The sequence below is a fragment of the Aquarana catesbeiana genome, linkage group LG07 (assembly GCF_042186555.1).
Source record: "Aquarana catesbeiana isolate 2022-GZ linkage group LG07, ASM4218655v1, whole genome shotgun sequence".
Lineage (NCBI taxonomy): Eukaryota > Metazoa > Chordata > Amphibia > Anura > Ranidae > Aquarana > Aquarana catesbeiana.
In genome coordinates this window covers 336,699,851-336,726,446 of record NC_133330.1, presented here as the reverse complement: position 1 = coordinate 336,726,446, position 26,596 = coordinate 336,699,851, and the positions used below count along the sequence as shown (strand labels likewise).

Sequence of the window (26,596 nt, the reverse complement as noted above, 5' to 3'; positions counted from 1 at the left end):
CCCTACCCCCCCAAATAAGCCCTACCCTGTTTCCCCGAAAATAAGCCCTACCCTGAAAATAAGACCTACAAGGACTTTAACTAGGGCTTATTTGGCGGGTAGGGTTTTTATTGCAGCCATCACCGACAATCACGCTAGGTCTTATTTTAGGGGAAACAGGGTAATAGACATGAGTCTATTTCCACTACAAAGAGTGACCTGAGATGTAAAGTTCAGTTCAATTTCTGCCTAATAAATATGTCCGGAGCCGGAGCAGGGATAGCAGTATTGTAAACAGATCCACAACATGACTTCATTATCGGTGATCCCCGCAGAGCCGAGGCGTGACAGGATAACAGTTTCTTATTGCGCGTGTCCGCAAATAAATTTAAAACATTCAGATTCCTCCCAGAGTAGTCCGATTTGGCCGAAGGTTTTGGATTGTTCTAAGACCTAAGAGTATATCTTCCAGTCTGTAAAAAGAGGAAATTTTTATTAAGTATTAAAAAATAAATACCAGTACCGCGATATACACGATTTTGACATATGTCTCAGTAAAACTGTCCTAAATGACTCAATGGGAACAGAACTTACAAGAAACTCTGGACCTCGAGGAATGGCACTCCATAGCAATGACAACCTTTAGATCACTTGCCAACACCTCAATTATAGAAGCAAATTATAAGGTTTTATTAAGGTGGTATGTGGTACCGGCTAGACTGGCCACTTTTGTACCCGGGGCTACTCGTGTGCTACACTGAGTGCTTAGGGGGCTGCGGTCAGGTGGGAACGGCATACCATGTATGGTGGACATGTCCCAAAGCACGGAGATTTTGGATCAGGGTCTACAACTTCATATACACTCTCACCCAGATCAACCTGACCAAATCCGCAAAGCACGCACTCTTGGGTAGCGTGGAAGCCTCAAAAATCCACAGACAGCTTCTTACGTTCATTTTCATATCGGCTAAAATCACAATAGCAAGAAACTGGAAGTCTGCAGCCCTACCATTCGACCAACTTTAAACACAAAATGTCTTGGCTTATGCTAAATAAAAGATTAACAGCAGTTATGCAGGATAACATGAAGTTGTTTAATAAAGTATGGGACCCATGGATCAGATACTTAACAAATGACCCCCGGACAATCGCTAACTAGGACCTTTTTCTGAATTACATAATAAGGAGCGTGGAGTCCTCTCACCCCACCCCCCCTTTCCCCCACCAATCCTGCCTCCTATTCCCTCCGAGTCCATCTTTCCTTCCTCTCATCATCTTTCCCCCTTTCCCCCCTGTAGGACCCTGGCATGGTGGGGTCTGGACTGAGTCCCTCCATGGCTTGGGGAACCAGGCTCCCCCAACTGATTACTGGGAGGCTGGTGTCTCCAGACGTGGGGGACCTACTCTAGGACCTACATTATGAAGTGGACATAAGGCTACAGAGTATATGAATAAGGTGGAGAATCCACCGTGTAGTCCGTTATACAAACCAAAACATTAGAGGATATGTTCCCGTATCTCCAGGAAGACAGTGACACCAACATAATATTCTGTACATGAAGAGCAGTATAAGAAAATGGTAAATCAGTATACTATATTGCCTGACCATCACCCCTATGAAGGGTTTTTGGACATTCTATTCCAAAACCATGGCCTGCAACATGGATTTAGTTCCCCTTTGTGGCTCTAACAGCCTTCACCAGTTGCGGCTGATGCTCAATTTTCTCCCCTCCCACATCGCTTGATCTCCCCATCGCTCGCCCGTCGCCCACCAGGCCCCCCGCCAGCCCCGCACTTACCCCATCCAGGTGGAGGCTTCGTCGGCTTCCCTTCTGCGTCTCCTCCCGAGTCTTGGTGGTCGCTTCTTCTCCCGGCCAATCAGGACTTAGGACTCGCGGCCAATCGTGTCTTAGGACTTATTGGCCAGGAGGAGAAACAGGAAGACATTAGCAAATATTAATTCACTAATGTCACACAACTGGGTGGTCTCCGGGCGCAGTGCTTTTTCCCCTGAGCCCACTCTTTTTGAAGCCAATTAGAGCCTCAGGCACTAATCATGTGCTTTGAAAAAAGAAAAAAAACCCCTACTGGGATCCATGCATGCAGCGCCCTGCATGGAGATTAGGATCTAGGTGCTTGTGCCCTGCATGAGTGGCCACCACTGGCCTCCACTCTTCTGGGAAGACTTTCCACATGAATTAGGAAGGTGTCCGTGGGACTTTGTACCCATTTATGAGGTCAGGTCCTGATATTGGATGACCTGGCTCGCAAACAGCATTCTAGTTCATCCCAAAATCGTTCAGTAGGGTTGAGGTCTGAGCTCTGTGCAGGACACTCCAGTTCCTCCACACCAAACAGGGCTCTGAGGCTTCCTGCTCATTCACAAACAGAAGCATAATAAACACAGTCTACTATGCTTCAGTGATGAATGGGCACAGGAGCGATTGGTACTGATCACTCACTGTGTTTATTTGGGAAATGAAGGGGCCAGCAAATTACATATTTACTGGCCCCTTCCCCCACTTTCCATCCTAAAACACCCCCCTGTGTGACCACAGAAGCTGGCATTGTTGCAGGGGGAGGCAGAAGATGATCAGTGTCTACAATAAGACAGTACAGCCGGCCCTCCTACTCAGCAGGTGCCTGGGCTCCCCTTTTTGAACTGATGGGGCCCAGTACAGGAGGGCTGACTGTACTGCCTTATCAGTGGCCATGTGTTGGTTACCTGGCTGCTATCCAAATCCCTGTTGGGGAAATTTACCTTAATTTTCTGTCCTGCGACAAAGAACCACAAGGACAGAAAGTGATGAGATGGATATTTGATGGAAACAGAGGATGCAACAAAAGCACTTTTATTTAGTAGAAAGTTTAGGGATATAACATGTGGCAGTTCGTAATGGTCTCTGTGTCTTCCTGTCCCAGGAACACCTGGACACCCAAGACACAACAGTAAGAGGAAATCTCTCCAAAGTGAGGAGAAGTCTCCTCTTTGGCTAATGAAGCACATTACGATATCAGCCCTTCAGCCATTGGGTTACATAAGAGAAATCAGTAGATTCCCCCATCCAGCTAAACAGCCTTGATGGGAGATCCCCCCCCCCGCTGGCTATTGTCTTGTGACAGGATACCTGACCAGTGACTGCATCTGCTTGGCTCGGAATTTTCTGCCCAGCTCCTTAGATTTTCAGATCAAAGCTTGCCAAGCTGGCTGGTGCCAACAGCACCATCCACGGTATAAATTGTGGTATCAGGTATCAGCCAAAATTTGACCCGTGTATGGTCAGCACTGGACAGTGGTCACTGAACCAATAGCCATTAATTTTTACATAGTTACATAGTAAGTGAGGTTGAAAAAAGACACAAGTCCAAGTCCAACCTATGTGTGTGATTATGTGTCAGTATTACATTGTATATCCCTGTATGTTGTGGTCATTCAGGTGATTATCTAATAGTTTCTTGAAACCTTCGATGCCCCCCGCTGAGACCACCGCCTGTGGAAGGGAATTCCACATCCTTGAGGTTTACCATCATATTCTGTTCCAATGGTCACCAGGAAAAGATAAAAGGGAGCATTTCCGAAATGAGAAAAGGCTCTTCTCACAACTGTTACCACAAGAGTGGAAGAGCACAATCATTTTGGGCTCCAGTTCTCAAAAAGGATATCGGGGAACTGGAGAAAGCGCAGAGAAGAGCAACCAAACTGATAAGAGGCATGGGGGAGCTCAACTATGAGGGAAGATTAGAGGAACTGAATGTATTCTCTCTTGAGAAGAGGGGATTAAGGGGGGATATGATCTCCATGTATAAATACATAAGGGGAGATATGATCTCCATGTATAAATACATAAGGGGAGATATGATCTCCATGTATAAATATATAAGGGGGGATATGATCACCATGTATAAATACATAAGGGGAGATATGATCTCCATGTATAAATATATAAGGGGGGATATGATCACCATGTATAAATACATAAGGGGAGATATGATCTCCATGTATAAATATATAAGGGGGGATATGATCACCATGTATAAATACATAAGGGGAGATATGATCACCATATATAAATATATAAGGGGTCCATATAGTGAACTTGGTGTTGAGTTATTCACTTTAAGGTCATCACAGAGGACAAGGGGACACTCTTTACGCCTAGAGGAAAAGAGATTTCATCTCCAAATACAGAAAGGTTTCTTCACAGTAAGAGCTGTGAAAATGTGGAATAGACTCCCTCCAGAGGTGGATCTGGTCAGCTCATTAGATTGCTTTACAAAAGGCCTGGATTCTTTCCTAAATGTACAGAATATAACTGGGTACTGACATTTATAGGTAAAGTTGATCCAGGGAAAATCTGATTGCCTCTCGGGGGGTCAGGAAGGAATTTTTCCTCTGCTGGAGCAAATTGGATCATGCTGTGGGTATAGGATTGTGTATATGGGATTGTATGATATACATATTTTTTCCCTTACTAGATGGACTTGTGCCTTTTCTTTTTTCAACCTGACTGACTATGTCTACAATGGCGACCCTAGGGGGGGGGGGGGGGGCAGAGGGGGCCCTGACCCCCCCCCAACATTATGCTGTGCCCCACCATGTGCCCCCCCCCCCCCAAAAAAAAAAATTTTTTTTTTTTTTTTTTACAAAAAATCAATGTCTAAGAGGGAGAGAGTCCCCAGTCAGCTCCTGCGGGTGATTCCTTCCCCCTCCCCTGCTCGCTGACACTGCATAATGCGAGCGCTCACACAACCACGGCCGCCTGATCTGCTCCTTCACCTGCATCCTCATTGGCAGGGAGAAGAGCGAGTTGCAGGAAGGACTCCACCAGGACTTTCAGTTACTGAAAAAACAGACTGATTTCTCCCGTCCTTAGGACAGGAGTACCCAGCCTGTAAATTCCAAGAGATGCCAGACCAGCGCTGTCAATAGCAGGGGCAGGACAGCAAGAGGAGGCTGGGGAACCCCACAGTGGCGGAACACCAGGGCCCGGTGGCAAGACAACCTTTGCAACCTTGAGAGTTCTCCCACTGCTTTGGATCCTTATATTTTCTTGATATGCTGGTGACATATATCTCTTGTTTTCTGCCACCCTGGGGGACCCCAATACAGTAGGAAGGGAGCTCACTGCAGAACATGTGAAAGGGCCCGTTGTGGGGTCGTAGTAAAGGGCCCCAGGATATATATATATATATATATATATATATATATATATATATATATATATATATATATATATATATGCATTTTATAGTTGCCCCCCTACTTTTGTCCCTGTCCCCCCATGTGCCCCCCCTAAATTTGAAAGCTGGAGACGCCACTGTATGTCTACAATGTCTTTGTATGCCGTATCACTTTTATAAGGTTCTTGTGTCCCCAGATAGCCCCCTACAAATGGACAGGACCCTGTGCCGTCCATACACCATGACAGGTCTTTGCTCACCCAGAAATTGCAAATTTTAAAATTTTAAAGATCAAACGAGTCTTACCCTGTTTGTTGGCACAGACATTTCGAAATTTCGCACCCTCATTCCAGACTCTGGAAAGCTATAAGATGGGATCTCTCTTGAAACCACGGTATTAAAAAATCCAAATCTGGCAGCCTGTGGAAAAAAAAAAAAAATGAATGAGGGTGAGCAAACAAAACAAATTGGATAAAGCAATAAAGAACAAACTAATAAAACTAGCAACATAACATGACATGAAAGACAGTATGGGGGTTGATTTACTAAAGGCAAGTCGACTGTGCCCTCTGCAAAGTGTAGTTGCTCCAGAGCTTAGTACATGAGCTGAAGCTCTGCTGACTCCCATCATCCAATCATGTACAATCAAAAATGTAATTTTTACACTCCTAAACCTTGTGGACGGCCTTCCCAGAAGAGTTGAAGCTGTTATAGTGGCAAAGGGTGGGGCCAACTCAATATTGAACCCTACGGACTTATGCCCCGTACACACGGTCGGATTTTCCTATGGAAAATGTCCGATCGGAGCGTGTTGTCGGAAATTCCGACCGTGTGTGGGCTCCATCGGACATTTTCCATCGGATTTTCCGGCACACAAAGTTGGAGAGCAGGATGTAAAAATTTTCCGACAACAAAATCCGTTGTCGGAAATTCCGATCGTGTGTACACAAATCCGACGGACAAAGTGCCACGCATGCTCAGAATAAATAAAGAGATGAAAGCTATTGGCCACTGCCCCGTTTATAGTCCCGACGTACGTGTTTTACGTCACCGCGTTCAGAACGATCGGATTTTCCGACAACTTTGTGTGACCGTGTGTATGCAAGACAAGTTTGAGCCAACATCCGTCGGAAAAAATCCTAGGATTTTGTTGTCAGAATGTCCGAACAAAGTCCGACCGTGTGTACGCCCTATAAGACTGGGATGCCATTAAAGTTCATGTGTGTGTAAAGGCAGGTGTCCCAATACTTTTGACAATATAGTGTATGTGCCTCTTGTACTAAGTATTTGTATAAAAAAGTATCCTGTTCTCTTTGTATTGCTTCCTTTATGTGAAATCCCTAGTCAGTCCCTCTGCTTTCCCTTTAAAAATTGACCACACTAAGCAGGAGAGCACAGAGTGGTCAGTTCTCCAGCTATGCTGGGAATTCAGTGTACTCTCCTCCTATGATTAGACTTGTCCAGACCCCCCCCTCCCCCCAGCCATTCACTGGGAAGCTCAGTGCACTGCTGTTACTTCTCCCCAAACTCTTATACAGCAGAAAAAAGAGGGATTCTGATCACATAAAAGGGGGGGGGGGTATTTATAAAGTTTTTTTTATATCTATACACACGTTTTGCCTTTAATTTCTATTTTAAACTAAATGGGTTGTTTTACAAGACAAGGGCTTACAATCACTTTTGAACTGATGTAGAGAAGAGAAGACTGCAGATAAACAGGTACAACGTATGTAGGAGGATTTGTTTTATCTCTGTGTATCTCTCGAGGCCAGTCACTCAGCTGGGTATATGTAAGGGTTTACAGCCACTTTTAAGCTGGTCGTACCAATTCCTGCTGAATCATATAAAATGTGGGCCTTGGGATCTCCAGGTTGGCCCTTTGTTAGAAAACAGAGAAATATCCTTTTTTTTTTGTTTTTTGTTTTTTCAAGAAAATTTTGCTGAAGGAGCCCATATGGGGAAATTGAAGATACAGAAGAAAATTGGTAAATTCACGGCACAAATCAGTTTTGTGTAAATCACTAAAGTACATAAGTTCCCACTATATGAAGGTGCCCCACCGGAATATGGACACTTACCAGAAATCCCCCTAATAGGATCACAGCCAACGCAACAGCCGCCAGCACAATGAGAACAATACCGAAGGTAGGTATATATCCAGAGGGGACGTCTGAGGAGCCACTTCCAACATTTTGCGCTAAATGGAAATAAATAGAAAAAAAAAAAAGTTGTGTAAAGATTTGAACATTTTGGCTTCATGGGGAACCTAACCAAATCTAAAACCAAATCTAAAACCAAATCTAAAACCAAATCTAAAACCAAATCTAAAACCAAATCCAAAACCAAATCAAAAACCAAATCTAAAACCAAATCTAAAACCAAATCCAAAACCAAATCTAAAACCAAATCTAAAACCAAATCTAAAACCAAATCTAAAACCAAATCCAAAACCAAATCTAAAACCAAATCTAAAACCTCTGTAAGTTAATGACGCTGGCAATGCCGAATTTACTATCAACCACGGTAGGCACGGGCCTAAAGGCAGCAGAGGCAAAGGGATGGAAGGGATGGTCTTCAGACTGCATTTATCAGTTGAGAATAGGGAAGGGTGGGGCTGGGGGGGGGGGTAATTTTTCTAGCTGGGGATGTTATGGCTTCATGTTTTTTTATTTATTTTATGTTATCTTTTATTAGAGGGCTCTAGTTGGGCCTTGCGTGGCTGTGTTTTTACACTATATTGGACGTCATTGACAAACGCCTGGCACCAAAGTGTTTTCAAAAAAGTTGCAATAAAAAAGTACCAAAAAAAAAGTGTGGTCTTGTGTATATATATATATATATATATATATATATATATATATATATATATATATATATATATATATATATATATATATATATCTAGATGTATATATATATCCCTGTGGATTTCTCTGGATTTCAAGGTCTGTGAGACATCAGTTTCTGCCCAGGTCAACAGGCTGACAAAGGCCTATCCATTCCTTTACAAACACACCCCTTTGTCCTCTAAAGTGATCCATGCAGTTCCTCTTGCTATCCTATCTAAGAGTCCCTGTGGATAGAGGCTGTAGTTGCTTTTATTGTTCTCTCTCTCATGTCCCAATTCTCTAGCAGTTCTTACATAGCAGCTGTGAAACTCTGTGTAAAAAATGGCCTTCCATTCAGATATCTGATCTGCAATCTGTGTACATTTAAAGCTGACCATACAGTATACAATGTGACTGCACAATTTCCTTTAGGCCTTTCAAAAACGTAAGGGACGGGATATAAATGAAATGGATTGTTTAGGTTTGCCCTCATATTTTAAGTTTTGGTACGTTTAAAGGACATTTTAGGGGATTGTAACTAGGGATGCACCGATACCAATACCGGTATCCGTGCCGATACTAAGAGTATATCGGTACTCGAGCAACAGCTCTGATACCTGACACCAATACTTTCAGGCTCGGTTCTTTCAGCTGTCAGCGAGATTTCCCCACTGACAGCTCAAATGTAAAAAGAAAAAAAAAAAAAAGGCAGCCATTATCGGTTGTTAATAAAAGAGCGGGGGGCTGCCACGTCGTTAACAACCGATGACTCACTCAGCTGCCAGTGGGGTTCCCCTGTTGACAGATGAAGTGTAAAGCAAGTCCCGGCAATTGTAGCTGTCAGAAAAAAAAAAAAGCAACAGCTTTGCTCAGCTGCTGAAACAGAAGGATAAAAAGAAACATTGTTTATTTTTGTATCTTTCTGTTTATTCAGCTACAGATCAAAAGGATGAACTTCGACCTGCAGATGAAGTCAGTTTAAAGTAACCTGTCAAATAAAAAAAAAATGTTTTGTTTTCGCTTAAGTGTTCCTCTGTTTAGCCCCTTATTAACCCTTAAGGCCCCTTTCACACTGGGGCGGGAGCGGCATCGTCGGTAAAACAGCGCTATTTTTAGCAATGCTTTACCATCGTTTTAGCGGCGGTATTCAGCCGCTAGCGGGGGCGGTTTTACCCCCCTGCTAGCGGCCGAGAAGGGGTTAGAACCACCGCAAAGCGCTGCTGCAGCAGCGCTTTGCTGGCGGTATAGCCGCGCTGCCCCATTAATTTCAATGGGCAGGAGCGGTGAAGGAGCGGTATACACTCCACTCCTTCACAGCTCCAAAGATGCTGCTGGCAGGACTTTTTTTTACCGTCCTGCCAGCGCACCGCTCCAGTGTGAAAGTCCTCGGGGGGTTTCACACTGGAGACACAGCAGCGGCTGTTTCAGGTCGGTTTGCAAGCGCTATTTTTAGCGCAATAGCGCCTGCAAGACGACCCAGTGTGAAAGGGGTCTAATTTACGCTAATCCACATGAATTAACTCCTTATTCTGCTTCTCCATTTAAGTATTATTTTTCTGCTATTTTTTTTTGTTCACTTCTATTTTATAAACTTTTTTTTGTTTGCTTAGTTTATTAATATTTTTACTCCTTTAACATATATTTACACGTTTCACATTGAAAAAAAGCGCAAAATGGAAAAAAAAAATATGTCGCAGTGGGTATCGGTAATTGGTATCGGCGAGTACTAAAGAAAAAAGTATCGTTCCCATAAAAAAATGGTATCAGCGCATCCCTAATTGTAACAACATTGGTGGACATTCTGCCATAGTAGCCCATGTGAATGCTATAGGGTCTGGATCAGGCAGGGGACCAGGGTGTATGTGAGCAGATTAGGTCCTTCTTGAGTGACAATTAGACATGTGCAATTAGTTTCGTTCCAAATTAGTTTTTTTTAACGAATTTCGACAAATTCGGGATCTTTGGAAATATCCGAATTACCTAAAACCTGTTTAGCAAACTTTTCCAAATATTCGTAATTTAGATAATTCAAAAAAATTTGTAAATTCGAAAAAAATCAGAAATTCTAAGAAAATCAGAAAATTTGAAAAATGGAAATTCATAAATTTGAAAAAAATTTGGAAATTCAAAAAAAAATTGGAAATTCAAAAAAATATTGGAAATTCGTAAATTTGGAAAAAAATCATAATTTCGAAAAAAAAATCATAAATTTTAAAACCCGAAAATTCAAAAATCTGAAATAATAACTAACTAATAATAACTTACCAGCTATTACTAGCTATTAAATTATAGGTATTGGAATTTCCTTTCAAATTTGTCCGTTAGTGAACGCAACAAATGTGAATTTATCCGAAGTTACGAATCATCCAAAATAAAGAATGCTGTATCTAAATGAATGGAACGTAATTAATTAATAATTACAATAATAATAATAAAAACATTTTATTATTATTATTTTTTTCACAAGAAAATTGTATTATTATTATTTATTATTAAATTGTTCCTTTCCATTTGTTTAGACGCGCCATTCATTATTTCGGATAATTTGTAACTTAAATTCATATTTGTTACGTTCACTAACAGCCAAATTTGAAAGGAAATTCCAGTACCTATAATAGTTAGTAATAGTTAAGTTATTATTTCAGATTTTTGAACTTTCGGGTGTTTTTGAATTTCCGAATTTCCGATTTTTTTTAGAATTTACCTTTTTTTTTTCTTTCGAATTTCCGAATCTCCAAATTTTTTTTTTTTAGAATTTCAGAATTTCCAATTTTTTTCGAATTTCCTATTTTTTTAAATTTTTTTTTCAAATTTCCAATTTTTTTCGAATTTCCGAATTTCTGATTTTTTTCAAATTTCCGTTTTTCTCTGAATTTCCCAATTTTTTTCAAAATTTTCAATTTTCGAATTTCCGAATTTCTGATTTTTTTTTTCCGGATTTCCCTTTTTTTTTTTTCGAATTTCCAATCTTTTTTGAATTTCCGAATTGCTATCATAACGAATGACCCGAAAAACAAAAACAAATGAGACGAAAACTAAACAAATTTTTCGGCAGTGCACATGTCTAGTGACCGTGGCCCAGAGCATAGCAAAAATGAACGTATGACCACACATTTGACCACAGAAACACTTTAAAGCTTATACGAGATTTGGGTTTAGGTGTATTTTAAATCTATTGATTATCAGATTATTTGGTTATTGAACTCCGATTAAACATTCTACGAATATGAGTTTCCCAAGGGATCAGTAAGTGTTTTTTAACACAAATGCAATGGCGGCCCTTGCATTAAGGGTGCACGGGCGCTGCCCCCTCTCCCCAGCCACCCCTCTAGCACCAAAAGATAGATTCATGCATTGCATGTATCTATCTATGGCCGCCGCTGCCACCCCCTATGCAGGGGCCCGGCCCCTTTTCGGTCACTCAGCTGTGTTAGAAAAGCGAATGAATATTCGCTTTCCTAACACTAAACCACCTCTCTTGCAATCAGGTGCTTGGATCTGTTAGCCGTCACCTGATTGGCTGAAACGACAGGTGCTGTGATTGGGCACCAGGTGTCCAATCATAGAAGAGGATGGGAATAGAGGATGGGAGAAGACATCGAGAAGCTGTCACACCGAGACAGGTATATGCAGACGGCGGGCCGGCGGGGGGGGGGGGGACACTGGCAGCATTTGATATGGCACAGTGGCTGCGTTTGATGGGGCACAGTGTGGGCAATTGATGGGCACAGTGTGGGCAATTGATGGGCACAGTGGCGGCAATTGATGGGCACAGTGGCTGCGTTTGATGGTACAGTGGCTGCGTTTGATGGCACAGTGGCTGCGTTTGATGGCACAGTGGCTGCGTTTGATGGGGCACAGTGTGGGCAATTGATGGGCACAGTGTGGGCAATTGATGGGCACAGTGGCGGCAATTGATGGGCACAGTGGCTGCGTTTGATGGTACAGTGGCTGCGTTTGATGGCACAGTGGTTGCGTTTGATGGGCGCAGTGGCGGCAATTGATGGGCACCGTGGCTGCGTTTGATGGTACAGTGGCTGCGTTTGATGGCACAGTGGTTGCGTTTGATGGGCGCAGTGGCGGCAATTGATGGGCACAGTGGCTGCGATTGATGGCACAGTGAGGCTGCAATTGATGGGGTCTTTTCAAAATTTTTCAGTTTGTTTGCGCCATCCCAAAAATTTTGAGTACCAGCCACCACTGCACAAATGTATTATGTAATTTTTGCTTCTTTAAAAGGTGGAATGAATCAAGATTTCTTTATGAATGTTTCAGGAATTCCAAGTATAAAAAGAGAGGGTGAAGAATTACCATCAATTATCATTTTCTTTTTTGTTTACATAACCTTACAATTATATATACAGTAAAATGAACTACAGCAGTTCAGTGCATTTAAAATCTTGTTTATTACAAACCCATAGGGACAAAAAGGATTGGATACACAAAAAGATGTTGACGTGTTTCTGCCCTTACTGGCCTTAGTCGTAGAAAACTAAAAAAGGATAACAGCACTCTAAATAACCTATTAAAGAATTTAAAATGAGAGGAGGATCAAGAGTTAACCCTTTCATTGAAGGATTTATGTCCCTAATGAAAGGGTTAACTATTGACCCTCCTTGTAAATCCAGAAAGAGGTTATTAGAGTGCTGTTATCCTTTTGTAGTTCGCTATGACTAAGGCCTATAACGGCAGAAACGAGTCAGTATCTTTGTGATGAAAAGGGGAATTTGGCAGGTGACAGGGGGTAAGAATTGTTCTAGGAGGCCAAATTTGGGGTGGTGTGCTAGGAGTGGTGATTTGGGGGGTTTGTGTTGGGAGGGTGGATATGGGAAGAGGGTTTGTGCTATAAATGTAACATGGTAGAGGGGAAATATTTCTTTCTGGGGGGGGGGGGGGGTGGAATTTGTACTAGTAGGGATAAGAGGGAGGTATTTGTGCTAGGAGGGGAAACTTGTGGGGGGATTTGTGTTAAGATGGGGGATTGGGGAGGGCAATTTGTGCTAAGAGGGGGGATTTGAACTTGGAGGAGAAAGTTGAGGGGCAGAGAATTTGTGCTAGGAGGGGGAAGATTACTTTTGGGGGGGAGGGGGGGAATTTGTGCTGGGCGCATACGGGGAGATAGGAGATTTGAGCTGGGTGCCTGGGGGGTGAGCATGCAGATTAGTGTTTGATTTGATTTTGTTAGAGAGGGGATTTTCGCTGACACATAGCACTCATAGATTTTGGGGGGGGGCGAAATCTGGCATGTTCACCCTGGGCTCTAGATGGCCTTGTCCCGGCACTGAGTAGAGAAGCCTGTGATGAGCGGCAGCTCACCTTGAACAAAATACATTTTTTTTTTTGGAAGGTTCATCAGGATGTGATTTAAAATGAATGGCCCTTCATACACCACACTGGTCACGCAATACCATGTATGGTGGCGATACGTGTAAAACGATTGTTACTGTTATTGTTGCAGTGGGTGAATCTGGACTCAGGGGGCCTCAGCCTTTGATACCTGTGGATTTCTGGTTATGCACCAACATCTTGCATGATAACAGTTTCTATTCCCTGTTGCTCATAAGCTATATTTAACCACCTCCCATCCGCGCTATAGCCGAAAGACGGCTACAGTGCGGACCTACTTTGCCGGGAGGGCGTCCATAGACGTCCTCCCAAGCCCGAGCGGCCTGCACATGGCGCGCTCTGTGATCAGCATGTCTATGAGACTCGGCTGATCACAGATCGGAATAAGGGGTCGATCCCGACCCCGTACCACGTGATCAGCTGTCAGCCAATGACAGTTGATCATGTGATGTAACCAGAGCCAGTAATCAGCTATTTTTTCTCTTCATGCTGGTAGCGTGAGGAGGAAAAAAAAGCAGATCACCGGCAGCTGTGAGAGGGACATCAGTCCCGATCTGGAGAGTCTCTGCAGAGGCTTCTGTGCCACCTACCAGTGCCCACCAGCGCCACCTACCAGTGTCCATCAGCACCACCTACCAGTGCCATCAGCACCACCTACCAGTGCCCATCAGCACCACCTACCAGTGCCATCAGCACTACCTACCAGTGCCCACATTACCACCCAGCAGTGCCAACAGTGTCACCTACCAGTGCCCACCAGCACCACCAATCAGTGCCCACAGTACCACCCATCAGTGCCCACAGTGTCACCTACCAGTGCCACCTATAAATGTCACCAATCAGTGCCTCATCATCAGTGCTGCCTATCAATACCACCTACCAGTGCCCATCAGTGCCACCTACCAGTGCCCATCAGTGCCCATCTGTGCCACCCATCAGTGCCACCCATCAGTGCCACTCATCAGTGACACTCATCAGTGCCACTCATCAGTGACACTCATCAGTGACACCCATTAGTGCCCATCAGTGCCGTCTTATCAGTGCCCATCAGTGCTGTCTTATCAGTACCCATTAGTGCATATCAGTGTCTCCTTATCTGTGCCTATCTGTGTCGCCTTATCTGTGCCTATCAATGTAGCCCTTCAGTGCCCATCAGTGCAGCCTCATCAGCGAATATCAATGAAGGAGAAAAATTACCCGTTTGCAAAATTTTATAACAAACTATGAAACGTGTTTTTTTTTTTTCAAACCTTTTTGTCTTTTTTTTGTTTGTTTAGCAAAAAATAAAAACCCAAGTGGTAATTAAATACCACCAAAAGAAAACTCTATTTATGTGAAAAAAATGATAAAAATTTCATTTGTGTACAGTGTAGCACGACCGCGCAATTGTCATTCAAAGTGCGACAGCGCTGAAAGCTGAAAATGTGTCTGGGCAGGAAGGGGGTTTAAGTGCCCGGTAAGTAAGTGGTTAATGAATACTCCTTTATGGTTTCACCTACCTGGAGTGTTTTCGAAAATAAGAGGGATGCCCCCGATGGTGCCATTAGCTCGCCCATTCATATCAAAGACTGCCTGTACCGTTGCATCGGTGTGATTGTCAGCCGGGAATTGTGCTGAAGCGTTGGTCACGGTGGAACCTTCCCTGTAGAGAAAACACATAGAAATATCTCAACCTTGTTTGCCTTTTCCCTGCTCAGATCTGCCCCTCACACAGACATATTTCTCCTTCTATAAACCCCGTACTATGTATAATGTCTGAGCAAAATACCGCGTACATTGATCTTCTAACCACTTCCTTCAAATGGATGTACCTGTATGTCCATGAGTCTCAGTGGTTATATCGGGGAGATGGCTGCAGCCATAAATCCTTTTTTTTTTTCAGCTGGCAATGCTGAATAAAGTAAAAGCAATCCAAGCAGCTAAACAGCTGCTGGATCGCTTTTACATGCGGCAGAAAGGGGTCTCCCCTCCCTCCCGCTGCCTTCCACTGCCTTCCGTCCCACCGGTTGAGGCTTGCACTTCCCAATGAACTGCGAGGGAGCTGGTGAGCGCTCTCGTCGTTCATTGATCTTCCTGCTCTCAAGTAACTGACTCCCTGTATCGGAGGTACAGGCAGACAGCTATGCAGAGAGTCTGCAGGATCCTGACATTGTGTCTGCGATCTGCTGATCACAGGTGCAATGCTCTGCAGGCTCCTTAGAAGAAAAAAAATGCACATTTTTTTCTTACCTGCAAAAGACGTGCATATATTATTTTATAACAAAAGGTGAACTTAACCTTTACGCTGAATCTCTGAATGCAAAAGGAAGAACTCTGCTCTCAGAAGAAGCTACCATAGTGTAAGGGCCCATTCACACTACACTATTTTACCAAAAGTATTGGGACGCCTGCCTTTACATGAACTTTAATGACATCCCAGTCTTAGTCCGTAGGGTTCAATATTGAGTTGGCTCCGCCCTTTGCAGCTATAACAGCTTTAACTCTTCTGGGAAGGCCGTCCACAAGGTTTAGGAGTGTGTCTATGGGAATGTTTGACCATTCTTCCAGAAGCGCATTTGTGAGGTCAGGCACTGATGTTGGACGAGAAGGCCTGGTTCATCTCAAAGGTGTTCTATCGGGTTGAGGTCAGGACTCTGTGCAGGCCAGTCATGTTCCTCCACCCCAAACTCGCTCATCCATGTCTTTATGGATCTTGCTTTGTGCACTGGTCCAAATCATTTGATGGAGGGGGGATTATGGTGTGGGGTTGTTTTTCAGGGGTTGGGCTTGGCCCCTTAGTTCCAGTGAAGGGAACTCTTAAGGCATCAGCATACCAAGACATTCTGGACAATTTTATGCTTTGTGAGAACAGTTTGGGGATGGCCCCTTCCTGTTCCAACATGACTGCTCACCAGTGCACAAAGGCTTACTTTTGGCGTGAGGTGCTACTTGCGCAATGCAGGTTGCTCCAAAAGTTGGGAGGTATGCTAATGCATTCTCTGCATTAGGATAAAAAGAAACCTTCTGTGTTCTGCTCCCCCACCCAGCCCCCCTTATACTTATCTGAGCCCGCATGAGTGCCCCGAGAGCAAGCAGCTTGCTACAGTGCATCCGCAAAGTATTCACAGCACTTCACTTTTTCCACATTTTGTTATGTTGCAGCCTTATTCCACAATGGATTAAATTCATTGTTTTCCTCAAAATTCTACAATCCCCCATAATGACAACGTGAAAGAAGTTTGTTTGAAATCTTTGCAAATTTATTAAAAAAAAAAAATGAAAAAAAAAAATCCCATGTACATAAGTGAGCGTTATCAAAATTGAGCTCAGGTGCCTCCTGTTTCCACTGATCATCCTTGAGATGTTTCTACAACTTGATTGTGGTAAATTCAGTTGATTGGACATGATTTGGAAAGGCACACACCTGTCTATATAAAGGTCCCACAGTTAACAGTGCATGTCAGAGCACAAACCAAGCCATGAAGTCCAAGGAATTGTCTGTAGACCTCCGAGACAGGATTGTATGGAGGGACAGATCGGGGGAAGGGAACAGAAACATTTCTGCAGCATTGAAGGTCCCAATGAGCACAGTGGCCTCCATCATCCATAAATGGAAGAAGTTTGGAACCACCAGCACTCTTCCTAGAGCGGGCCGCCCGGCCAAACTGAGCGATCGGGCAGAAGGGCCTTACACAGGGAGGTGACCAAGAACCCCGATGGTCACTCTGACAGAGCTCCAGCGTTTCTCTGTGGAGAGAGGAGAACCTTCCAGAAGAACAACCATCTCTGCAACACTCCACCAATCAGGCCTGTATGGTAGAGTGGCCAGCCGGAAGCCACTCCTCAGGAAAAGGCACATGACAACCCGCCTGGAGTTTGCCAAAAGGCACCTGAAGGACTCTTTGACAATGGCATCACTAGGGGGGGCCAGAGGGGGCCCTGACCCCCCCAACATTATGCTGTGCCCCACCATGTGCCCCCCCCAATTTAAAAAAAAAAAAATTTTTTCTTTTTTACAAAAAGGCCATGTCTAAGAGGTAGAGCGTCCCCAGTCAGCTCCTGCGGGTGTTTCCTCTCAGTTACTGAAAAAACAGACTGATTTCTCCCGTCCTTAGGACAGGAGAACCAGCCTGTAAATTCCAAGAGATGCCAGACCAGCGCTGTCAATAGCAGGGGCAGGACAGCAAGAGGAGGCTGGGAAACCCCACAGTGGCGGAACACCAGGGCCCGGTGGCAAGACAACCTTTGCAACCCTGATAGTTCTCCCACTGCTTTGGATCCTTATATTTTCTTGGTATGCTGGTGACATATATCTCTTGTTTTCTGCCACCCTGGAGGACCCCAATACAGTAGGAAGGGAGCTCACTGCAGAACATGTGAAAGGGCCGTTGTGGGATCGTAGTAAAGGGCCCCAGGATATATATATATATAATATATATAGATATATATATATCTATATATATATATATATATATATATATATATATATTTGCATTTTATAGTTGCCCCCCTACTTTTGTCCCTGTCCCCCCATGTGCCCCCCCTAAATATGAAAGCTGGAGACGCTGCTCTCTGAAACAAAATTCTCTGGTCTGATGAAATAAAGCTTGAACTCTTTGGCCTGAATGGCAAACGTCATGTCCGGAGAAAACCAGGCACCGTTCATCACCTGACCAATACCATACCTACAGTGAAGCATGGTGGTTGCAGCATCATGCTGTGGGGATGTTTTTAAGCGGCAGGAACTGAGAGACTAGTCAGGATCGAGGGAAAGATGAATGCAGCAATGTACAGAGACATCCTTCATGAAAACCTGCTCCAGTGTGCTCTGGACCTCAGACTGGGGTGAAGGTTCATCTTCCAACAGGACAACGACCCTAAGCACACAGCCAAGATAAGAAATGGCTATGGGACAACTCTGTGAATGTCCTTGAGTGGCCCAGCCAGAGCCTAGACTTGAACCCGATTGAACATCTCTGGAGAGATCTGAAAATGGCTGTGCACCGACGCTCCCCATCCAACCTGATGGAGCTTGAGAGGTCCAGCAAAGAAGAATGGGAGAAACTGCCCAAAGATAGGTGTGCCAAGCTTGTAGGATCATACTCAGAAAGACTTGAGGGTGTAATTGGTGCCAAAGGAGCTTCACCAAAGTATTGAGCAAAGGCTGTGATACTTCTGTACATGGGAGGAGTCTGTGATACTTCTGTACATGGGAGGAGTCTGTGATACTTCTGTACATGGGAGGAGTCTGTGATACTTCTGTACATGGGAGGAGTCTGTGATACTTCTGTACATGGGAGGAGTCTGTGATACTTCTGTACATGGGATTTTTTTCATTTGTTATTTTTAATAAATTTGCAAAGATTTCAAATAAACTTCTTTCACGTTGTCATTATGGGGAATTGTTTGTGGAATTTTGAGGAAAATAATAAATTTAATCCATTTTGGAATAAGTCTGTAACATACCAAAATGTGGAAAAAGTGAAGCGCTGTGAATACTTTCCGGATGCACTGTATGGGGGCACTCAAAAGGGGGGAGGAGCCAGGAGAGCCGGCTGGGGACCCGAGAAGAGGAGGATCGGGGCTGCTCTGTGCAAAACCATTACACAGAGCAGGTAAGTATAACATTGTTTTGTTATTTAAATTTTTTTTATTTCTTCTTTACAGTCACTTTATCCGCTCAGGTGACATTCCCCAGTGACGGTCATTCTCAGTCTTCTGGAGCTTAGATTGTTGTCCTGTGAGATGGAAGTTTGGGTGGCCTTACCCAGAACCCTGTGCACCACCCCCTCCTCCATATAATAACATTGGATAACTTACCAGTAGTTAAATACAGTGACACTAAGACATTCAAAGAACGATTGTTGAATGAGTATGAGCGCCTGCAAGGAGAATATAGATAATTACTCATATTGATTTGTCATTTTCTACATTTAAAGGCTCAGTATTTCGTTTGAGAGTTTCAGATGTTAAAATGTAATTTCAAGTGTAAGTCAAGCCAAAGTTTTTTTTTTTTTTGAAGAGGATGTGGAAGTAATGTGGAAGAATTACAATCTCTATGGCATTTTTGCTCATATCCAGGGTGATCGGGAGATTTTCCTTCACTTCCTGCGGCAACTTTTTTAATAGACAGGAAGTGAGGGGAAATCTCAAATATCTACAAAGGCAAAAATACATTATTTTTTTCAGTAGAGTAGGGAAAGGCTAGAGCCCCTGTCAATTTTTTTACATCTGTCTATGTCCCTTTTTAGAGTTTCTCTAAATTCTTTTTTGTCACCTGGAAGTCAGGCAAAATGTCTCTGCTAGAGCCCCGGATAGCTAAAAAAAACAACTAACAGAGGTTCTAAATCTAAACCTTCTTCACTCCATCCAAAAAGTTTTAAAAAGTTTTAGCTGGACATACACTATAATAGACATTATATATAAATATTGTGCTGCACCATGTAAATATCTCTACATAATACTGCAAGTATACGGCACAATATTTATATATAATTGTTTGATTTAAACACAACATATGGCAGTGGCTGAAAGGCATTATTACATTTCCTCGCATCAACAGGATGCTTCTTTCAAGGCTTTCAGTCTAATATATTCTTGGCAGCTCGCAAGATTTTTATTTATTTATCACTATAATTGACATTGGTACTGACGAATATGGATCCCATTGCTAACCTCCTAGGTGATTGGTTGACTTCAATATTTTGAGTGACTGACCCAGAACTGCGAAGTGAAGTCACAATGCCTTCTCCGGACTTAACTAAGAAACAAGACACGTGCACTGCCGAAAAATTAGTTCGTTTGCGTTTTCGTATTATTATTTTTTTGTTTTGTTTTGTTTTTTTTGTTTTTTAGGTCGTTCGTTATGATTGCAATTTGTAAATTCGAAAAATTCATAAATTTGTAAATTCGACAATTCGAAAATCCGAAAATAAGAAAGAAAATCCGAAAATTTGAATTACTACTCTGGCGAAGTGATCAGTATTTTTTTTTTTTTTTTTTTTTTTATGTTTGCATATAGCAATGAATTTCATTGCTCTAAGCAAACACTTTACTGAATAAACTGGATTCATTCAGTTTGTTTTTGTTTTTGTGATTAGCTTGCGATTGGCCACATCTGATTACATGGCACAGATGGGCTGTGATTGGCCCAGTCTGTGCCATGTGATCACTGTGACCAATCACAGCTAGCAACACAATTGTACACAATGGATTGAATCCATTGTGTATAGCTGTTATGTGACCTGCTGTGATTGGTTACAGTGGTCACATGGTACCCGGTACAGTGGTCAGTCAATGGCTGTGTTCAGTGGATGCAGCTGGTGACAGATCACATCGCAGTGCGGCCCTGCGCCACCCGGATAAAACAAGAGACCCGCGCAGCCTTCAATTTACTGTAGGCTGGGGTGGGGGTGGGGGGGTTAAAGTATTGAAGATAATATATTCACATGACAGCCAAAAAAATGTAATTTTCCAAAGTCTGCGACCACAGCCCACACCTCCCCCTAGGACCAATTTATAATTTTTCTTTGTAATTTTATTTTAATTGATTTTTTAAAATTTTTTATGTACATTTATAAAGTGATGATTTCTTTATTATGTTATCATTAGCAAGTGTTATTTTATACATTTAATAAATAATATTTGATATGAGATGCCTTTATAACATCAGTTTGCATCACACTCATTGTAGATGCAGCACATGGTCAGCAGGGCCTGCACGCTTGTTGGCTGCCTCTGTCTAACTGACAACTCAGAGGAGGGGATCCTATTTTTGTTAGGAGAGAGGGAGGGGTGTCTCCATCCTCTGAGACATTTAGCTATGTGTGTAATCTGATATGTTGATTTTCAAAACTATTCACAACAGACGATAAATAAGTCTTCAGGAAAACGAATGTTTTGCCTTTTAACTTGCAACCCGCTGCCTGCATGCGGTGAATATGATATATTAAAGCGGATCTTACCTCCGGGCAATGTGCACCTTTTATCTGCATTTAAAATACCTTTAAGAAACTCCTGATAACATTTAGTTCAATAACAGATGTTCTTATACTCACATATTTCACAACTATTCTAGTAAGTTCCTGGTAGTCTTGGGATGAACGATCATTATATGTTTGTCTGAATGCCCGATCCATTCTAAATTGGAATCTGCAAATATAGATTTTTTGATTAGCAGGTGGGGGCATAGGTGCTGCTGTAGGTGTTGTAGTTGTTCCTGCAGGAGTAGTTGATGCAGGTGTTGTAGTCGTTACTGCAGGAGTAGTTGATGCTGGTGTTGTAGTCGTTACTGCAGGAGTAGTTGATGTAGGTGTTGTAGTCGTTTCTGTAGAAGTAGTTGATGTAGGTGTTGTAGTCGTTTCTGTAGAAGTAGTTGATGCTGGTGTTGTAGTCGTTACTGCAGGAGTAGTTGATGCAGGTGTTGTAGTCGTTACTGCAGGAGTAGTTGATGCAGGTGTTGTAGTCGTTTGTGCAGGAGTAGTTGATGTAGGTGTTGTAGTCGTTTCTGTAGAAGTAGTTGATGCAGGTGTTGTAGTCGTTACTGCAGGAGTAGTTGATGCTGGTGTTGTAGTCGTTTCTGCAGGAGTAGTTGATGCAGGTGTTGTAGTCGTTACTGCAGGAGTAGTTGATGCAGGTGTTGTAGTCGTTACTGTAGAAGTAGTTGATGCTGGTGTTGTAGTCGTTACTGCAGGAGTAGTTGATGCAGGTGTTGTAGTCGTTACTGCAGGAGTAGTTGATGCTGGTGTTGTAGTCGTTACTGCAGGAGTAGTTGATGCAGGTGTTGTAGTCGTTACTGCAGGAGTAGTTGATGCAGGTGTTGTAGTCGTTACTGTAGAAGTAGTTGATGCTGGTGTTGTAGTCGTTACTGCAGGAGTAGTTGATGCAGGTGTTGTAGTCGTTACTGCAGGAGTAGTTGATGCAGGTGTTGTAGTCGTTACTGCAGGAGTAGTTGATGCAGGTGTTGTAGTCGTTACTGCAGGAGTAGTTGATGCAGGTGTTGTAGTCGTTACTGCAGGAGTAGTTGATGCAGGTGTTGTAGTCGTTACTGTAGAAGTAGTTGATGCTGGTGTTGTAGTCGTTACTGCAGGAGTAGTTGATACAGGTGTTGTAGTCGTTACTGCAGGAGTAGTTGATGCAGGTGTTGTAGTCGTTACTGCAGGAGTAGTTGATGCAGGTGTTGTAGTCGTTACTGCAGGAGTAGTTGATGCAGGTGTTGTAGTCGTTTCTGTAGAAGTAGTTGATGCTGGTGTTGTAGTCGTTACTGCAGGAGTAGTTGATGCAGGTGTTGTAGTCGTTACTGCAGGAGTAGTTGATGCAGGTGTTGTAGTCGTTACTGCAGGAGTAGTTGATGCAGATGTTGTAGTCGTTTCTGTAGAAGTAGTTGATGCTGGTGTTGTAGTTGTTACTGCAGGAGTAGTCGGTGCAGGTGTTGTAGTCGTTTGTGCAGGAGTAGTTGATGCAGGTGTTGTAGTTGTTTCTGTAGAAGTAGTTGATGTAGGTGTTGTAGTCGTTTCTGTAGAAGTAGTTGATGCTGGTGTTGTAGTCGTTACTGCAGGAGTAGTTGATGCAGGTGTTGTAGTCGTTTCTGTAGAAGTAGTTGATGCTGGTGTTGTAGTCGTTACTGCAGGAGTAGTTGATGCAGGTGTTGTAGTCGTTTGTGCAGGAGTAGTTGATGTAGGTGTTGTAGTCGTTTCTGTAGAAGTAGTTGATGCTGGTGTTGTAGTCGTTACTGCAGGAGTAGTCGGTGCAGGTGTTGTAGTCGTTTCTGCAGGAGTAGTTGATGCAGGTGTTGTAGTCGTTTCTGCAGGAGTAGTTGATGCAGGTGTTGTAGTCGTTACTGCAGGAGTAGTCGGTGCAGGTGTTGTAGTCGTTTCTGCAGGAGTAGTTGATGCTGGTGTTGTAGTCGTTTCTGTAGAAGTAGTTGATGCAGGTGTTGTAGTCGTTTCTGTAGAAGTAGTTGATGTAGGTGTTGTAGTCGTTTCTGTAGAAGTAGTTGATGCAGGTGTAGTAGTCGTTACTGCAGGAGTAGTTGATGTAGGTGTTGTAGTCGTTTGTGCAGGAGTAGTTGATGCTGGTGTTGTAGTCGTTTCTGTAGAAGTAGTTGATGTAGGTGTTGTAGTCGTTTCTGTAGAAGTAGTTGATGCAGGTGTAGTAGTCGTTACTGCAGGAGTAGTTGATGCAGGTGTTGTAGTCGTTTCTGTAGGAGTAGTTGATGCAGGTGTTGTAGTCGTTTGTGCAGGAGTAGTTGATGCTGGTGTTGTAGTCGTTTCTGTAGAAGTAGTTGATGCAGGTGTTGTAGTCGTTTCTGCAGGAGTAGTTGATGTAGGTGTTGTAGTCGTTACTGTAGGAGTAGTTGATGCTGGTGTTGTAGTCGTTTCTGTAGAAGTAGTTGATGCAGGTGTTGTAGTCGTTTCTGCAGGAGTAGTTGATGCTGGTGTTGTAGTCGTTTCTGCAGGAGTAGTTGATGTAGGTGTTGTAGTCGTTTCTGCAGGAGTAGTTGATGCTGGTGTTGTAGTTGTTTCTGCGGGAGTAGTTGATGCAGGTGTTGTAGTCGTTTCTGCAGGAGTAGTTGATGTAGGTGTTGTAGTCGTTTCTGCGGGAGTAGTTGATGCTGGTGTTGTAGTCGTTTCTGCGGGAGTAGTTGATGTAGGTGTTGTAGTCGTTTCTGCAGGAGTAGTTGATGTAGGTGTTGTAGTCGTTTCTATAGAAGTAGTTGATGCTGGTGTTGTAGTCGTTTCTGCAGGAGTAGTCGATGCAGGTGTTGTAGTTGTTTCTGCAGGAGTAGTTGATGCTGGTGTTGTAGTCGTTTCTGCAGGAGTAGTTGATGCTGGTGTTGTAGTCGTTTCTGCAGGAGTAGTTGATGTAGGTGTTGTAGTCGTTTCTGCAGGAGTAGTTGATGCAGGTGTTGTAGTCGTTTCTGTAGGAGTAGTTGATGTAGGTGTTGTAATCGTTTCTGCAGGAGTAGTCGATGCAGGTGTTGTAGTCGTTTCTGCGGGAGTAGTTGATGCTGGTGTTGTAGTCGTTTCTGCAGGAGTAGTTGATGCTGGTGTTGTAGTTGTTTCTGCGGGAGTAGTTGATGCAGGTGTTGTAGTCGTTTCTGCAGGAGTAGTTGATGTAGGTGTTGTAGTCGTTTCTGCAGGAGTAGTTGATGCAGGTGTTGTAGTCGTTTCTGTAAAAGTAGTTGATGCTGGTGTTGTAGTCGTTTCTGTAGGAGTAGTCGGTGCAGGTGTTGTAGTCGTTTCTGCAGGAGTAGTTGATGTAGGTGTTGTAGTCGTTTCTGCGGGAGTAGTTGATGCTGGTGTTGTAGTCGTTTCTGCGGGAGTAGTTGATGTAGGTGTTGTAGTCGTTTCTGCAGGAGTAGTTGATGTAGGTGTTGTAGTCGTTTCTGTAGAAGTAGTTGATGCTGGTGTTGTAGTCGTTTCTGCAGGAGTAGTCGATGCAGGTGTTGTAGTCGTTTCTGCAGGAGTAGTTGATGCTGGTGTTGTAGTCGTTTCTGCAGGAGTAGTTGATGCAGGTGTTGTAGTCGTTTCTGCAGGAGTAGTTGATGCAGGTGTTGTAGTCGTTTCTGTAGGAGTAGTTGATGCAGGTGTTGTAGTCGTTTCTGCAGGAGTAGTTGATGCAGGTGTTGTAGTCGTTTCTGTAGGAGTAGTTGATGCAGGTGTTGTAGTCGTTTCTGCAGGAGTAGTTGATGCAGGTGTTGTAGTCGTTTCTGCAGGAGTAGTCGATGCAGGTGTTGTAGTCGTTTCTGCAGGAGTAGTCGGTGCCGGTGTTGTAGTCGTTTCTGCAGGAGTAGTTGATGCAGGTGTTGTAGTCGTTTCTGCAGGAGTAGTCGGTGCCGGTGTTGTAGTCGTTTCTGCAGGAGTAGTTGATGCAGGTGTTGTAGTCGTTTCTGTAGGAGTAGTTGATGTAGGTGTTGTAGTCGTTTCTGTAGGAGTAGTTGATGCAGGTGTTGTAGTCGTTTCTGCAGGAGTAGTTGATGTAGGTGTTGTAGTCGTTTCTGTAGGAGTAGTTGATGCAGGTGTTGTAGTCGTTTCTGCAGGAGTAGTGGATGCAGGTGTTGTAGTCGTTTCTGCAGGAGTAGTCGATGCAGGTGTTGTAGTCGTTTCTGCAGGAGTAGTTGATGTAGGTGTTGTAGTCGTTTCTGCAGGAGTAGTGGATGCAGGTGTTGTAGTCGTTTCTGCAGGAGTAGTTGATGCTGGTGTTGTAGTCGTTTCTGCAGGAGTAGTCGATGCAGGTGTTGTAGTCGTTTCTGCAGGAGTAGTCGGTGCTGGTGTTGTAGTCGTTTCTGCAGGAGTAGTTGATGCAGGTGTTGTAGTCGTTTCTGCAGGAGTAGTTGATGCAGGTGTTGTAGTCGTTTCTGTAGGAGTAGTTGATGCAGGTGTTGTAGTCGTTTCTGCAGGAGTAGTTGATGCAGGTGTTGTAGTCGTTTCTGTAGGAGTAGTTGATGCAGGTGTTGTAGTCGTTTCTGCAGGAGTAGTCGATGCAGGTGTTGTAGTCGTTTCTGCAGGAGTAGTCGGTGCTGGTGTTGTAGTCGTTTCTGCAGGAGTAGTTGATGCAGGTGTTGTAGTCGTTTCTGCAGGAGTAGTTGATGCAGGTGTTGTAGTCGTTTCTGTAGGAGTAGTTGATGCAGGTGTTGTAGTCGTTTCTGCAGGAGTAGTTGATGCAGGTGTTGTAGTCGTTTCTGTAGGAGTAGTTGATGCAGGTGTTGTAGTCGTTTCTGCAGGAGTAGTTGATGTAGGTGTTGTAGTCGTTTCTGTAGGAGTAGTTGATGCAGGTGTTGTAGTCGTTTCTGCAGGAGTAGTTGATGCAGGTGTTGTAGTCGTTTCTGCAGGAGTAGTTGATGTAGGTGTTGTAGCCGTTTCTGCAGGAGTAGTTGATGTAGGTGTTGTAGTCGTTTCTGCAGGAGTAGTTGATGCAGGTGTTGTAGTCGTTTCTGCGGGAGTAGTTGATGCTGGTGTTGTAGTCGTTTCTGCGGGAGTAGTTGATGCTGGTGTTGTAGTCGTTTCTGCAGGAGTAGTTGATGCTGGTGCTGTAGTCGTTTCTGCGGGAGTAGTTGATGCAGGTGTTGTAGTCGTTTCTGCGGGAGTAGTTGATGTAGGTTTTGTAGTCGTTTCTGCAGGAGTAGTTGATGCTGGTGTTGTAGTCGTTTCTGTAGAAGTAGTTGATGCAGGTGTTGTAGTCGTTTCTGTAGGAGTAGTCGATGCAGGTGTTGTAGTCGTTTCTACAGTAGTAGTCGGTGCAGGTGTTGTAGTCGTTTCTGCAGGAGTAGTTGATGCTGGTGT

The 26,596-nt window shown here is 43.6% G+C and overlaps 1 protein-coding gene across 1 annotated transcript in view; it reads right to left on the bottom strand.

Moving 5' to 3' along the window:
• Positions 1-247: 247 nt before the first annotated feature.
• LOC141102992 (uncharacterized) overlaps positions 248-26,596 on the bottom strand; it is a 40,131-nt gene continuing 13,782 nt past the window's right edge. Inside the window, exons 4-12 of the mRNA XM_073592082.1 lie at positions 26,540-26,571; positions 26,267-26,463; positions 24,215-26,211; positions 21,371-24,157; positions 19,134-19,195; positions 14,834-14,976; positions 7,239-7,357; positions 5,467-5,580; positions 248-452 (exon numbers count right to left, since the gene is read on the bottom strand). Coding sequence (XP_073448183.1) covers positions 426-452; positions 5,467-5,580; positions 7,239-7,357; positions 14,834-14,976; positions 19,134-19,195; positions 21,371-24,157; positions 24,215-26,211; positions 26,267-26,463; positions 26,540-26,571 — 5,478 coding nt within the window. The 3' untranslated portion in view covers positions 248-425. The remainder of the gene's footprint in view (positions 453-5,466; positions 5,581-7,238; positions 7,358-14,833; positions 14,977-19,133; positions 19,196-21,370; positions 24,158-24,214; positions 26,212-26,266; positions 26,464-26,539; positions 26,572-26,596) is intronic.